A 17,392-nucleotide genomic window follows, 5' to 3' on the forward strand; every position below is an offset into this window, starting at 1 on the left:
AACTTGTTTTGTTACTTTATTCATGTTTGGTTGCCTTAACCCTATTCCTTTTAAACAAATTTCCTCACTCTAACCTATCTACTCTCTTCTCTCAAAACTCTTCTTTTTTCCCTTCCTGTATCTCCTTGTTTTATATTCAAGGTATTTTATATCTCTATACTTAAATACTAACTACAAGAATCCCACTACCTAACCTTCTCTCATTCTCAACCAGATACTACCTTATTAAATTCTTATTTAACCTAAACATATCCTCTACTTTACCTGACTCCTGTACCCATCACGCCAGCTCCTCCCCCATTACCCAACCCTCATCACTGAAAAAAGCACTACTTAGCTGCTGAAACCTCTAAATTCCTACTACTAGATTGGATTAGACATAATTCCCACAAAAGACAAGATGCCAAGATATCAGAAGAATAAAATATGAGAAACTAGGAAAATATGAGAACTAGGAAAAGTGAAGAAATGACAAACTCATGAATATTGACCTACAAGAAATGGAAGAAGGAGAATTCCAAATCCTGATCTACAATATGATGAAAGGCCTCAAAGCAAGTGTACAGAAAATGAAAGAAGAAATGGAAATACTAAGAAAGAATCAGAAAGAGGTCTGGAATAAAATGAGAGAGTCAATAAATGAAATAAGGACAGCAATAGAAAGAAATTCTGAATTAGATGAAATAGAAAATAAAATATCACTGTTAGAAGACAGTTCATTCAAGACCAAAAGCACAGTCAACAGCATACAGAAGTCATTACAGCAACAAAATCTAAACATCCGACAACTATGGAAAAACATGAAACATCCTAACTTACAAATAAAAGGCATTGGAGAAGGGATAAAAGTACCAAGGTTATTTGTAACCTCTTCAGATAAATAATTTCAGAGCATTTGCCAAACATGGAAAGAGACGTTGACTTACACATTAGGGAACATACAGAACACAGTTAAGACAAGATCAAAGAAGAACCTCCCCATGCCGTGTAATAATCAAAATAACCAACATGGCCGGGCAGTGTGGCGCACGCTTGTAATCCCCACGCTTGGGAGGCAGAGACAGGAGGATTGTGCAGGTTCAAAGCCAGCCTTGCTGGCTTAAGAGACCCTATTTCCAAACAAAATATAAAAGAGGTCTGGGACTGTAGCCCGGCGGTAGAAGGGTTCCATCCCCAGTACCACAAAAAAAAAAAAAAAAAAAAAAAAACATAGAAGCCAGGGAAAGAATCTTAAAAGCAGTGAGAACAAAACAAGAAGTGACATATAGGGGCAAAACAATAAAAATAAATCACCCCAGACTGTACAACCCAAGTCATGAATGCCAGGAGAGACTGGTATGATGTGATCCAGACCCTGGAAGAAAACAACTTCCAAACAAAATTGCTATATCCAGCAAAGTTATTATTCAAAATTGATGGAGAAACAAAAGTGTTTCAAGATAAGCAGAATCTCAAAAAATTCATGAATGCAAAGACAACATTAGAAAAAATACTTAAAGAAATAAATCATAAAGAAGAAAAAAGAAGTCAGGCATGGTGGTGCACACTTGTAGTCCCAGCACTTGGGAAGCTGAGAAAGGAGGATCGCACAGGTTCAAAGCCAGCCTCAGCAAATTAGCAAGGATCTCAGCAACTTTGTGAGACCCTATTCCCAAATAAAGTATAAAAGAGGTCTGGGAGTATAGCCGGAAGGTAGAAAAGCCCCTGGGTTTTTCTACCAGTACCCCCACCCCGATAAAAAAAAAAGAAAGGAAGGAAGGAAGGAAAGAAGGAAGGAAAGAAAAAGACATCACCACAAACATTGGTGAGATTCAAAGGATTGCCAGGAACTATTTTGAAAATTTATACTTCAATAGACTGGAAAACATGTATGTATATATATATATATATATATATATATATATATATATATATATTTTTTTTTTTTTTTTTTTTTTTTTTTTGGTGGTACTAGGGCTGGAACCCATAGGCTTTTCTACCTCCAGAGTATACTCCCAGACCTATTTTATATTTTATTTGGAAACAGAGTCTCACTAAGTTAGTTAGAGGAGAGCCTCACTAAGTAGCTGAGGCTTGCTTCAAACCTGTGCAATCCTCCTGTCTCAGCCTCCCAAATGCTGGGATTATAAGCATGTGCCACCTTGACTGGCTGAAATCAATAGATTTTTAAGCACATATAATCTACCTAAATTAAACCAAGAGGACATAGCAAGTCTAAAACAATCAATAGAAACAAGAAACAGAAACAGCAATAAAATTTTGCCATCAACAAAAAGCCCAGGCCCTGACAGGTTTCTAGCTGAATTCTACAAAACCTTTGGTGAAGAACTAATACCAATACTTCACAACTTGTTCCATGAAACAGAAAGAGATGGAATTCTCCCTAATTCCTTTTACGAGGCTAGTATCACATTAATACCAAAACTAAATGAAGATACCTCAAGAAAAAAAAAATTACAGACCAATATCCTTGATGAACATACATGCAAAAATTCTAACAAAATACTAGCAATACACATTTAAAACCCTATCAAGAGAATTGTACACCATGATCAAGTGATTCAACATACACAAATCAATACACATTATTTACCACATAAACAGAACTGAGAACAAAAACCACATGAACATATCAATAGATGCTGAAAAAGCATTTAACAAGAACCAACATCCATTCATGTTAAAAAAAACACTGTAGAAAATTGGAATATAAGGAACATATTTCAATCTCATTAAGGCAATATACAATAAACCCAAAGCCAACATCATGTTGAATGGAAAAATCTGCAAGATTTCCTCTAAAATCAGGAACAAGACAAGGATGCTCACAATCACTACTCCTTTTCAATATAGTCGAGGCTCTTGCCACAGCAGTAAGAGAAGAAAAGAAAATCAAAGGAATTCAAATAGGAAGAGAGGAATTAAAACTATCCTTATTTGCAGATGACATGATTCTTTATCTAGAAAACCCAAAAGAAGTCAACCAAAAGACTACTGGAGCTGATTAACCAATACAGCAAAGTTGCAGGATACAAAATCAATCTACAGAAATCAGTTGCTTTTTTTGTATGCCAACAATGTATCCACGATGAAAGAAATTAAAAAAAAGCAATTCCATTCACTATAACCTCAAAACAAATAAAATACCTAGGAATAAACCTAACCAAAGATGTAAAAAACCTCTACAATAAAAACTATAAAACACTAAAGAAAGAAACTGAAGACGACCTTGGAAGATGGAAAGAACTCCCTTACTCATGGATAGGCAGAATGAATATCATCAAAATGGCCATTCTGCCAAAAGTGGTATACAGATTCAATGCAATTCCTATCAAAATACCAACAACATTTTTCATAGACCTAGAAAAATCAGTCATGAATTTTATATGGAGAAAGAAAAGACCCAGAATAGCCAAAGCAATCCCCAGCAATAAGAACCAGGCAGGAGGCATCACAATCCCTGACTTCAAATTACACTATAGAGTGAGCAATAGTAGTAAAAACAGCATAGTATTGGCACAACAACAGATATACTGACCAGTGGAACAGAAGATACAGAAACAAAGCCACACACCTATACTCAATTGATCTTTAACAAAGGGGCCAAACTCATATGCTGAGGAAAAGACAGCTTTTCAACAAAAGGTTCTGGGAGAACTGGCTATCCATTTGTAGAAAAATGGAACTAAATCCTTACCTCTCACCATGCACAGGAATCAACTCAAGATGGATCAAAGGCTTAGAAATTAGACCAGAGACGGTGAAGTTATTAGAGGAGGGCATAGGCTCAACACTCCAACATACAGACACAGGCAGTAACTTTCTCAACAAAACCTCCAAAGTTCAGGAAATTAAAGCCAGAACTAACAAGTGTGATGACATCAAATTTAAAAGTTTCTGCTCATCAAAGTAAACCATTAAGAACCTAAAGAGAAAACCTAAAGAATGAGAGATCTTTACCAGCCACCACTCTGATAGGGGCCTAATATCCATAATACACAAAGAGCTCAAGACTCTACACTAGCAAAACAAACAACCCAATCAAGAAATGGGCAATTGAATTGAATAGACACTTCACAAAAGAAGAGATACAAATGGCCAATAGATACATAAAAAGATGTTCAACATCATTAGCAATTAAGAAGATGCAGATCAAAGCTATGCTGAGATTCCATCTAACACCAATCTGAGTGGCAAGTATAAAGAAATCAAATAATAAATGCTGGTGAGAATGTGGGAAAAGAGAAACTCTTTTACACTGTTGGTGGGAGTGCAAACTAGTTCAGCCACTATGGAGATCTGTGTGGAGATTCCTAAGAAAACTGGAAATGGATCAACCATATGATCCCGTTATACCACTCCTGGGTATCTTTCCAAAGAGGTTGAAATCAGAGAACTACAGTAACATATGCACACCTATGTTCATAGCAGCACAATTTATAATAGCCAAAATATGGAACCAACCTAGGTCTCCATCAACAGATGAATGATTTGCAAAATTATGGGAAATACAATGGAATTCTACTCAGCTATAAAGAAGAACAAAATCATGTCATTCGCAAGAAGATGGAAAGATCTGGAGAATGTTAAGTGAGATTAGCCAAGCACAAAAAGAGAAGGGACATGTGTTTTCTCTAATATGCCCAAACTAGAAGCATTAGGAATACCAGAGGACTCCAGATAATGGAGGGGAAACCTCTGCAAAGCTGAAATGGAAGGGTAGGAGAGGAAGAAGGCTGAAATGGAGGAGCTACATCTGAATATGTGTAAAAGTATGAATGTAGCATGGTTAACCTGGACACTCATTATTCTGAGGGGTGAAAAGGGAAGTGGGGGAAGGCAGAAGGTACCAAGCACAGTCTGAATGTATGCCATTTTCAATATGATCCACATAAAAATAATTAAATAAATAAATAATAAAGAAATAAATAAGAAATAGGGCCTTGCTATTGCTAAGGCTGAGCTCATTCCTGTTATCTTCTGGTCTCAGCACCACCACGCCCTGCTACTCTACTGCATTTTAAAATAGGTCACCAGTGTTTCTCTTAATCTTTTTTTGTTAATCTCTTTTCTAATACAATTCCTGTACTAAATGTAATATTTTCTGCCCATACCCTTTTTACATGGTTGATAATAACAAAAAAAGAGAACCCTCCCAAGTAAATGTATCTGGCTACACTGACTTAGAGGCAGATTTGCACAGAATATTTGATATCTTTTTAAATTTATTTTTATTTTTTAATTTATGTGTGTGTGTGGGGGTACTGGGGATGGAACCCTTCTACATCTGGGCTACACTCCCAGACCTATTTTATATTTTTATTTGGAAACAGGGTCTCTTAGGCCAGCGAGGCTGGCTTCTAACCTGCTCGATCCTCCTGTCTCCACCTCCCAAGGGCGGGGATTACAAGCATGCACCACCATGTCCAGCTCTCTCTCTCTTTTTTTTTAAACCACAGGGTAAACTACCTCCATACGTAGCTAAGGATATCCTGGAACCTGTGATCCTCCTGTCTCAACCTCTCAAGCACTGGGATTATAGGTATGTGCCACCATGCCCAGCTTCTCAGTGTCCTTCTCTGGTCATAACTCCAACTACATGAATACAAAGGTTGAAACAGGTTTTCCTGCAACTAGAAGGTTACACAGATAAACAGCCCTTTTTTTTTCAGTGCTAGTTGGGGTTTGAACCTACAGTCTCACACACATCAGGCAAACACTCTAACATTAAGCTACACACCTAGCACCAGAAAGAACATTTTAACAGGACCGAGCAATCAGGAAAAAATTAATAAGCCTTAGTCAATATAGTACTTAAAGGATGGCAAATAAAGCAAACAACAATTTGTGTCTCAATTAACTGAATTCTGAGGACATATACTTGAAAGACTACCACAGATTTCTTTAATTATTAAAAAAAGTTAAGGTTTAATTAAAGTTACTTTTTGGAAAGTTCCAGCCTGTCAATATTGGCACTGATGTACAAATGGTTAGCCAGTCAACCTACAAGGATCATGAACATGGCAATGAACATTCTTACTGGTTTCCCTACACAAAACTAAATCCTACCACTTAGAAATAAATCTTCACCTATATTTCCAGGGTTCACTTATAACTATGATATAATATCAAGGGGTATTTCTGAGCTTCTGAATGATGAGTTAAATATATCCCCCAAGTCTCCACATGCTTCTGCTGTAGAGTCTGTCACTTTATATTGTTAAATGTTGAACTGAAATGTTCTGTCATATTACTATCATAGAGAATTAAAAAAAATAACAAAATTATGTGCTTAAGTCTAACATTGTAGTAACAATAAGGAACAATAGCACAAGTCAAAGTAAACAGTAGTATCACCAAGCGAGAGTAGAGTTGCTCCTGATTTACTGCTAGAAGAGAATCCTAATACTTGAAAATTCAAAAGTACTCCTAAGGGATGAGGATACAGCTCAGAGGCAGAGCACTTCCTAGTATGTGCAAGGCCACGAGTTCAATTTCCAGAATCATACATACCAGTAAGGGTACAGCTGATTCAGAATTTGACTATACAACTTCTTTGCTTTTGACACTGCCAGTGCCAATACAGTAGATCCAAATGCAATGCTAGTTTGAAACGATTGATGGAAAAAAATAAATCATATGGCATCCACTGAGACATCCATAAACAAACTAGAGAAATAAGAGTGGCTGTCCAAAGAGGAAAGTGTAACTCTAAGGAAAATAATGGTGGTAGTGTAAGCAACTGAAGGCCTATGTTTGAGGTCACCTGGGAATTAGCAATTGCTTAGCTTATCATAGGTTCTAAATCTTCACATATGTAACTTTAAGAAGGATAAATGTCTTAAAGATATTAAATAATCAAAGAAGAACTAAAATTAGAAAGACTTTACTTTGGTTGTTTCGATAGCATTATCAATAGAAAGAAAAGTTCAAAAACAACAAAGTACTTTTAAAACCATCTTGCCTGTTCAAATTTATGATCCATACAGTAATATTAAAATATAATATGTAAAACACAGTACCTGAAACTGAACTCTTGGACACTGAATCAGAGATAAGTTAGTACCAATTTTCCTTACAATACTTCGAGATGAACCATATGGCTTTCCAGACCAAAGTACCTAAAGAAATAGGAAAAAAACAAATGTTAAATCACAAGACTTTGAAAACTATTAAGCAAAGCTTTAGACTATTCACTGCATGGCATGCTAACACATTAATTATGGTACCACAAATCTCTAAATGTTATGGGAAATAAGCTCTTATTTCTCAATTCAAAATTAAATGTGTCTGTGTGTGAGTATATAATATATATATATCATATATACATATGTAGCTGGCTATTATTAAGGCAATAAAATTTTTATTGGTGCATTGTAATCATACATGACATTGGAACACAAGATTTGAGAGGATTTACAAGCACACATCATCCAATTGGCCCTCATCCAATCCCCATCCCATTCCCTCCCCCTCCCTATTTCCCATGCTTGATTGGTGATTATCTTTGATACATTTCTTTAGGTACCTCATGAGTTTAAAAGAGGTTCTATCCTCCCCCATCCCATACCCTCTGATTGGTCACCTTAATTGCTTCTCTATAGGGCCCTTTCTGCAACTAGACCTCCTCCTGTTACCCCTTTCCTCCTAGATTTTGCTAGTTAAGGGAAACATCTGGTTTTTACTTTCTGTGATATTTCTCTGTGCATGCCGCATTGCAAATTCCAATCCCACTCTTGACATCCCCAGTAAAAGCCTGGCCACCTGGAGGACTCTGATCCTGACCTCGCTGGCTCCAGCACCGGCCTTGCCTCATGGAAGGCCCCGATTCTGGCCTCGCTGGCCCCCACACCAGCTTAACCCCTCAGCTGGCTCCAATCCTGGCCTCGGAGGCCCCAGCACCGGCCTTGCCTAACGGCAGGCTCCGATCCCAGCCTCACTGGCCCAGCACCGGCCTAATCTTTTGGCAGGCTCCAATCCTGGGCTCGGAGGCCCCAGCACCTGCCTTGCCTCACGGCTGGCTCCTATCCCAGGCTCTCTGGCTCTGGCACCGGCAATAAACTTTAATGTAAGGCAGTACATATAGAATAACAACTAATAATTTTAAAATAATGCTATATTTGGCCGGGCGTGGTGGCGCATGCTTGTAATCCCCACGCTTGGGAGGCAGAGACAGGAGGATCGTGCAGGTTCGAAGCCAGGCGCATGCGCTGGCTTAGGAGACCCTGTTTCCAAATAGAAAAATGTAAAAATAGGTCTGGGAGTGTAGCCCGGAGGTAGAAGGGCTTCCAGGAACCCCAGTACCACCAAAAAATAAATAAATAAATAAATAAATAAATAAATAAATAAATAATGCTATATTTGAAACAAAACTTTATTTTCATTAGATTTTCTATTTTCAAAGCAAACACTATTTTATTCTTCTTGTTATTTTTATAACAAAAATCTTTTTAAATATGAGCTACTGAGCTGGGCATAGTGGCACACACTTGTAATCCCAGTACTTGGGAGGCTGAGACAGGAAGATCACAGGTTCACAGCCAACCTCAGCTACTTAGTGAACTCTCCAAAACTTAGTGAGACCGTATTTCAAAGTAAAGAATAAAAAATAGGGCTGGGGGTGTTGCTCAGAGGCAGAATGCCCCAGGGTTCCATCCCCAGTACCACTATATATATAAAATATGAGCTACTTTTGCTATAATTAACTTTTTCAAAACAAACCCAAGTTAGTACAAAGAGTGAAATGTCAATTTGTCCCATGCATGTTTTGACTGTACAAGGGCCTGGCCAAGGGAGACAGGGGCTGAACTACAGTCACACTGCTCACCAAGCCCCACATCTTCTTGGAGGACCTTGTCTTTCATTTGCATAAAGGTGCTAAATGAGCTAGTTGTCATAATGAGTAGGACTTTTCTGATGAAACCGTGTACACAGGATATTAAGATATGCCTAAAGCAAAAACAAAAACCTCTAAAGCAAAAAATAAATAATAAATACACATGTAGGATGTTAAATTATTACAAATTGTACCTTGAAACTTCTCCCCCAGTATATGATCTTTTCTTAAAGAGAAAAACTATCTATCTGAGTGCTATACCTGAAAGCCTGGACAGAAGAGGTAAAGAAAGGGAATATGCTATCAAAAGCCTTTTTTTTTTTGGTGGTACTGGGGGTGGAACCCAGAGGCTTTCTACCTCCAGGCTATACTCCCAGACCTATTTTATATTTTATTTGGAAACAGGATCTGAGTTGCTGAGAGCCTCACTCAGTAGCTGAGGCTGGCTTCGAACCTGCGCGATCCTCCTGTCTCAGCCTCCCAAGTGCGGGGATTACAAGCGTGCACCACCATGCCTGGCTAAAAGACATTTTAAAAGAAAAGAAAGAGGATAGCATGACTACTATGAAAAAAATGACACATTAGAAAATTGGTCAGTACAATATTAAAATATAAACATCAGACAAAAAAATTGAAGAGGAAATTTTGAAGCTTAGAGCAAAACATCATTCATGTCAATAACAGTCTTAATAACACCAGGATCAAGAGATGGCAAAATGCCCAACTAGAGGAATATGAGAAGCCTCTAATGCTACTGAATCACCCTAAGAGCTGCCACCCCCCTCCCAGAAAAAGCATGGACAAATTATCTGAACCATACAATATTTGAGTAAACATTTTACCTTACACATCTTAATAGGTCTTGATCTTTTAAAAATAAATACATAGGACAGTGGTACAATGTTCAGTCATTTCTCTTTTTTTTTTTAATCTTCTAGTTAAGTGTTAAAACTCTATGATGTAAGAGAAGTGGAATTATATTTATGCGTCGTGATGTGACAATTATACAGTCTAAAGCAAATCCCCCCACCTTCTAGGAAACAAAGATCTTGTCTGGATTTCAAAAGTACAAAAAACTCACACTGAAAAAATTTAGGAAGGATTTGCCAAGGTCAGGAACTAATGTTTCTGCCAGCTTTTAGCATTCCTCATAATACATGCTGCAGGGCTAAGTTTCAACTATTATCTATCCATCTGTTTAATATCAGGAGAAAAGAATACCAGGTGCCTTTCTATAAATGAAGTAGCCAATGTTTTTGTTTTTAATTATAAAAAAATACATAGACTACTTAGGTTTTGTCTACAATGATAAAGAAAATGATTTTTTTTCAAGCATATACAGTAGACTAACAATGTTTTCTTGTTACTTGTGAATTATATGCTACTTAGCATCAAAAAATGAGAAGCCATGGGTCCTTTTTTTTTTTTTTTTTTTTGGTGGTACTGGGGGCAGAACCCCAGTGGCTTTCTACTTCCAGGTTATACTCCCAGACCTATTTTATATTTTATTTGGAAACATGGTCTCACTAAGTTGCTGAGAGCCTGAGCCTCACTACGTAGCTGAGATTGGTTTCGAACCTGTGCGATCCTCCTGTCACAGCCTCCCAAGCGCTGGGATTACAAGCGTGAGCCACCACGCCAGGCTTGCCATGGGTCCTTTAAAGCTAAGGACTAGAATACTTAGGAAGAAGAACCATACTCTTTACTGGATGGTAGGAAGAAGTGAGGGTAAAGAGTAGTTTTCTTTCCAGTTACCTTCCAGAACTCTAAAAGTCAGTGTTTTACTTTTTTTTTTTTTTTTAATTCAGCCCTAACCAAGGGGAAAAATTGTACGCGGCTGTGAGGAAACAGTGAACAGATGGTACTAAAAAGTCACCATCTGTGCACTGGGAGGCTACATGACCCAAGTGTATCTCCTACCCTAACTTGTGGCTGAACCGTGTCTTGTCAGTATACTGGTTTGGACACTCCCTCTTAAGATAATCTATCAGTTTCTTAAGATGTAAGAGAGAAGTCAGGGAATGAGCTGTTATTACTGGATAATTTGATCTCACTGAGAAATAATTCTCAAAGAAATAAAGCACAAAAACTATTTTGCTTTATCTGTAAAAGCTGCTTATAAATAATCTAATGAGCATGTGTATGTGTATGCATGTCTGCCTAGTAATGACAGTCCATAACATTTAGCTACAGTGTTTGAAAGTGATGACAGAAAGGAGGATGGCAACAGAATGCAATTTGTTCTTTTTAACATTGTGAAATGCTATTGTACATGTGTTGACATGTGAGGCTAGATTCTGAAGCTGTCATCTGCCTCATTCTGATAACCGCACTCAAGTTTTATGTGGTAATTTATTTGTTATAAGCTAGTCTAATTTATATTAGTAGAGAAAATATTTAACAGAAAAAACTATAAATTTAATTCTAAATAAATATTTTTTCTTAATGTAAACTATGTGATATAGTTTGATTCATATATTCCTGAAATTACATACAAATTTGAATGTGTATATGATATTTTTCTGGAAAGAAGGTCCATGCAATGAGTCAAATTTTTTTTTTCTTTTTTTCTTTTGCCATAATGAGTATGGAACCCGGGGGTATTCTACCTCTGAGCTATTCTCCTAGCCCTATTTTATAATTCTTTATTTTATTTTCATTTTTTGTGGTACTGGGGATAGAACCCAAGGGCATTTTACCTCTCAGTTACACTCCCAGGGACATTCGACCTCTGAGCTACACTACATCCCCTGCCCTATTTTTTATTCTCTATTTTGAAACAGGATCTCACTAAATTGCAGAGGGCCTCACTAAGTAGCTGAGGCTGTCCGCGAACCGAGATCCTCCGGTCTCAGCCTTCCGAATGCTGGGATTACAGGCGTGTACCACCATGCCCGGCTTAGTCTTTTTATTTTATTTTATTTATTTATTTATTTTAGTAGTGGGGATGGAACCCAGAGGCATTCAACCTCCGAGCTATACCCCCAGTCTTTTTATTTTTGAAACAGGGTCTCACTAAATTGAGAAGGGCCTCACTAAGTAGCTGAGGCTGTCTGCAAAGCACTATCCTCTGGTCTCAGCCTCCTGAATGCTGGGATTTTAAGCATGTACCACCACCACGCCCAGCTTCTTTTTTTTTTTTTTTTTTTTGGTACTGGAGATGGAACCCAGGGGCTTTCTACTCCGGGCTACACTCCCAGATCTATTTTATAATTTGATTTGGAAACAGGGTCTCGCTAAGTTGCTGAGAGCCTCACTAAGTAGCTGAGGCTGGCTTTGAGCCTGCGCAATCCTCCTGCCTCAGCCTCCCAAGTACTGGGATTACAAACTTGTGCCACCACGCCTGGCTTAATTCTTTATTTTCAAACAAGGTTTCACTAAGTTGTGAAATGCCTCACTAAGTAGCTGAAGATGAAATTCTAACAATTTCAAAGTCCTTCTCTTGCTTCTCTTATTTTTTACTCTTCCGGAGCACAAAAGGAATACAAAGGTATAATTCTTATGTATTACTATGTTGTTAATACAAAGTAGGTATCTGCTATATCTTCTTTACCATCACAAAATACTGAAATTAATAAGAATCTAATATTAGCTTCACACTATTCTTTTAGCTTAAAAATATTTTGCTTAGAGATTGAATATAACAATACACTTAATAAAAAGGTCACATATGTGACTGTTTCAAATTCAAATAAATTTTGAAGCAGTGAAAACACAGGCCAAGGTCTGGCTTTAAAGGCAGATATACTTCATGAGGCTATGAGTGTTAAATGAGTCAAGGTATTTATAATATGTCTTTAATAAACATCAACACTCTTCTCCTTCCACTGTAAAGTAGTACCAAAGTAGACTAAAAAAAGGAAGAAATTTGGAACTGGAATTCAGTTCCTATTATAACTCTACCACTTATCTGTCAGGTAACTTTAGTCAAGGCATTGAACATAGACATGGTGAGCCTCAGGATTCTCATCTGTAAAGAGGGTTGTTCAGCCACGCGTGGTGGCGCATGCTTGTAATCCCCGCACTTGGGAGGCAGAGACAGGAGGATCACACAGGTTTGAAGCCAGCCATGCTGGCTTAAGAGACTCTGTTTCCAAATAAAAAATATAAAATAGGTCTGGGAGTGTAGCCCAGAGGTAGAAGGATTCCATTCCCAGTACCAAAAAAAAAAAAAAAAAAAAAGGATGTTGTTCAAACTGACTGTCCACCATCTATATAAAAGCACTGGGCACTGTAGGCATTGGCAAGATAAGCAAGCAGAGATGGAAATTATGGTGGTGCCGATGTGTATAGCAAAATACAACGAGCCAATAACCGCTGATGCCCTAATGGCAAAAACAAAGAAAAACCCTGACCTAAAAGGCACATTTTTTTAAAATCTGATAAAACAAGATGAAGGCAGTTTCTACTTCTGGAACACTTTCAAGCAGTTGACAAATTCCTTTATATATGCCCAGCATAACTGTAATCCCAGTATCTAAAAGTCTAAGATACATAAGATGACTGCAGGTTTGAGGACAGCCTTAGCAACTTAGTGAGACTCTAAGCAACCTAACAAGATCCTGTTTTGAAACAAAAATAAAATAAAATAATAAAAGGCTAGAGGTGTAGGTCAGAGGTAGACCCCGGGTTCAATCCACAGTACCACCATCACCTCAAAAAACTTCCCTTATATGTTAAATACTTGGGCATGTTAATCATCAAAAGGTAGAACTAGCTTGGTGTGGTGCCTCATCCCTGTAATCCCAGTATTTAGGAGGCTAAGAAAGGAGGATCACAGGTTGGAGGAAAGCCTCAGCAAGTAGTGAGAATCTCATCAACCTAGCAAGACCCTGTTTCAAAAAGAAAATAAACAGAGGCAGACGTGGTGGGGCACACGCTTGTAATGTCAGCATCTGGAAGGCTGAGACAGAAGGATTGCAGTTCACAGCATGCCTCAGCTACTTAGTGAAGCCCTCTGCAACTCAGTGAGACCTTGTTTCAAAATGAAGAATAAAAACTAGGGCTAGAGGTATATAGCTCAGAGGTAGAATGCCCCTGGGTTTCATCCCTAGTACTACAACAACAAAAACAACAAAAATAGGGCCAGGATTGTGCTTGACAGTAGAACGGCCCTGAGTTCAATCACCAATATCACACACACACACACACACACACACACACACACACACACACACACACGTAGAACTAAGAAAATTTCTTTAATTCTCAGATGCCCAAAGGTAAAATCTTGATAGACAACACCGTTGTAGTTTTACAGGCTTAAAATCTTAAAATTATAAACCTCCAACGCCAGGCGTGGTGGCGCACGCTTGTAATCCCCACGCTTTGGAGGCGGAAACAGGAGGATCCCACAGGTTCAAAGTCAGCCGTGCTGGCTTAAGAGACCCTATTTCCAAATAAAAAGTATAAAATAGGTCTGGGAGTGTAGCCCTGAGGTAGAAGGGCTTCTAGGAACCCCAGTACCACCATAAAAAAAAAAAATTATAAACCCCCAAAAGATCAAAATGTTTTACCTAAGAAGAAAGTTGATTTCATATAGGTTTTCATCAAACTAATTAAAGTTGGAGATTCTATATTAGCCTCAAACATTTAAAAAAGACTGTAGCTGGGCTTGGTAGTACACATCTGTAATCCTAGCCTGGGAGGCTGACAGGAGGATTGTAGGTGTAAGGACAGCTGCAGCAAGTAGTGAGACTCTTCATCAACCTAGCAAGACCTTGTTTCAAAATAAAAATAAAAGTAAAATAGGGCTGAGGGCATAATTGGAGGAAGAATGACTCTGGATTCAATCCCTGGTACCACAAAAAAAAAAATGTATAAAATTAAAAAGATCCTGCTAATTCTCTATTAGCAGGAAGGACCCCAGTTATGACTTTAATATTTTGAGCTGTTTCATTCTCTGGTGAAGGGCACCCCTTTTTACCCCTTAATATGAACAAAACTAAACAAAATGCATCACCTGTGCCTGAGAATTCTGCATTTGGCCTGACTAAACACATTAGCCTGACTCAGAGTGGAGAAGGAAGGCTGGAGGACAAAGCAAAACCAGGAAACCAACCGTTACTGAATGTACCCACACTATACAAAAATCAATTTGGTGTTTTTACAAACACTGCCATTCAATCCACAGGTTAACTCTGCAGAAGCAATTCTTATCCCTATTTTGTAGATGAAGAAAATAACTGTCCAGGACAAATTTCAGAACCATGTTTGTTTAAGTCCAGGACCCACAATCTTGCCACTAAAATATACTTATTAAAATTACAATAAAAATAATAAAATTTTACCGGGCATGGTGGCATATGCTTGTAATTCCAGTACTTGGGAAGCTAAAACAGGAGGATCACATGTCCATGGCAAGCCTCAGCTACTTAGGTTCTCTGCAACTTAGTGAGACCCTGTTTCAAAATAAAGAAGAAAAAAATAGGTGTAGGAGTGTAGTTCAGAGGTAGAATGCCTCGCTGAGTTCAATCCCCAGTACCACAAAAAGAAAAACAAGTAAATAATAAAATTTCACTATTTGGAGAATTAGGAATAACAGAAGCTTCCCTTCTTTCAGAAAAAAAAGAAACTTTTGCTATCAGTACTAAAATATTAATCTATACTATGTAGCCAAAAAGTGGTAAATAAATGAAGGTACTACAGCTAAACTAAGTAAAGTTCAAAACATACAAACAAGTATATAAAAGTATTTACATTGTAACTTAAATTACCTTACTATTATCTTCAAGATAGTAATTTAAAAAGAAATTCAAAGTTCAGATGCAAAACAAAAATAAAAAACTGACAGTAAGAGCTGGGGGAGGCTGAAATAGGAGGATCGCAGGTTCATGGCCAGCCTCAGCTACTTAGTGAAGCCCTCGAAATTTAGTGAAACCCTGTTTCAAAATAAAGGATAAATCAAGCATGGTGCCACATACTTATAATAACAATACTTGGGAGACTGAGATAGGAGGATCGCATGTTCTCAGCCAGCCTCAGCTACAGCTCTCTGCCGTAGGCTGCAAAATAAAGAATAAAAAATAGGGCTGGGGGCATAGCTCAGAGGTAGAATGCACCAGTATCACATACACATACAAAATTGCAAGTAGGACACTAAAAATTATACCCATATTCAAATGATGTAACCTGACTATATCTTTAATAAAACTTAATAGCATGTCACAGACATCAAAACAATGAATTTGAAAATGAGAAACACGTGTTGTATAAAATATGTTTGGCACAACTGCCCTAATAACTACTATGAATCTGAACAAAATGTATGTACCAGTAGAAAATAATTTTATTTATTTTATTTTTTTTGCGGGTCTGAGGATGAAACCCAGGGGCATTAGACCTCCGAGCTACATCCCCTGCCATATATATATATATATATATATATATATATATATATATATATATATATATATTTAACTTTTTTTATGCTTTATTTTGAAACAGAGTCTCACTGAGTTGCAGAGGGCCTCACTAAATAGCTGAAGCTGTCCACAAACCACGATCCTCCTGTCTCAGCCTTCCGAATGCTGGAATTATAAGCGTGAACCACCATGCCTGGCTAGAAAATAATTTTAAAATGTCAAGATCAAAACTAGCTTTTCTGGCATAGAACAATCATACTAAAAATTTTTTTTCTTCCTAGTTATAGTCATTTTATTTTAGGAAGCATGATTTGCCTTTTACTTTGATAAACCACATTATAGTAGCATTCAATAGTAATTAGTGGCCGGGCGTGGTGGCGCACGCTTGTAATCCCCGCGTTTGGGAAGCAGAGACAGAAGGATTGCGCAGGTTCGAAGCCAGCTGTGCTGGTTTAAGAGACCCTGTTTCCACATAAAAAAGTATAAAAAAATAGGTCTGGGAGTGTAGCCCATGGGAGTATAGCCGGAGGTAGAAAACATTCAAAGTAATTAAGTTTAAGTTAAACATACTTTATTAAGTGATTTCTATGTTCAAGCCTTTCTCTTACTAAAAACAAGTGTGTTATTTTTAATGGTCACATGAATACAGTAGTAAGTTTTCCACACAAGTTACTGCCTTAATTAGAATGCTGGGAAAAGATTCACTTCTATGATTTAAATAGTAAGAAAATTAAATAGTACAGAAATATTGAATTCAAATATTTATCATATATAGATTTCATTTTCTCAGAAAAATTCTTAAGATATCTAAGTGTCTGGGTTTTACAACTGAAATCTGAATACTCACCGATTGCATGCTTACTCCAACTTGTTGAAAAACCATCCTAATCAGGCACTTAATCCAGCCAAGCATTTAGATGGCAAAGTCTTCCCAAATTTGCATTTCAAGTATTTCAGGCATACATAGCAGCACATGGTCCATAAAGCACGCTGAAAATTTTAAATTCAAATACTAAAATGAAATAATTATTATTGAGAATCATTACTATCTATGCCTTATAAAGTAAACTTAAAACATTTTAAAACTATACTTTTAAAACAACTGCAGCTGCTCTGGCCATCACTGACAGAACAGAGTCACACAGCTACTCCCTTTCTATATCACCAGCACCTAAATAGCTGTACATACTGG

At 37.5% G+C, this 17,392-nt stretch overlaps 1 protein-coding gene across 3 annotated transcripts in view; it reads right to left on the reverse strand.

Annotated features, from left to right (window-relative positions):
- The window catches only part of MTFR1 (mitochondrial fission regulator 1), a gene marked incomplete at both ends in the record, with an annotated part of 53,133 nt that extends 36,020 nt beyond the window's left edge, over positions 1-17,113 (reverse strand). For 2 of the 3 annotated variants that reach the window (XM_080693657.1, XM_080693656.1), the window contains 2 exons: positions 7,023-7,121; positions 17,048-17,113. In XM_080693657.1, the coding sequence (XP_080549783.1) occupies positions 7,023-7,121; positions 17,048-17,113 (165 nt within the window). The remainder of the gene's footprint in view (positions 1-7,022; positions 7,122-17,047) is intronic. The other variant, XM_080693658.1, reaches the window with a different exon arrangement.
- Between the last annotated feature and the right edge of the window lie 279 nt (positions 17,114-17,392).

This window comes from Muscardinus avellanarius (assembly GCF_963383645.1).
Source record: "Muscardinus avellanarius genome assembly, chromosome: 4".
Classification (NCBI taxonomy): Eukaryota; Metazoa; Chordata; class Mammalia; order Rodentia; family Gliridae; genus Muscardinus; species Muscardinus avellanarius.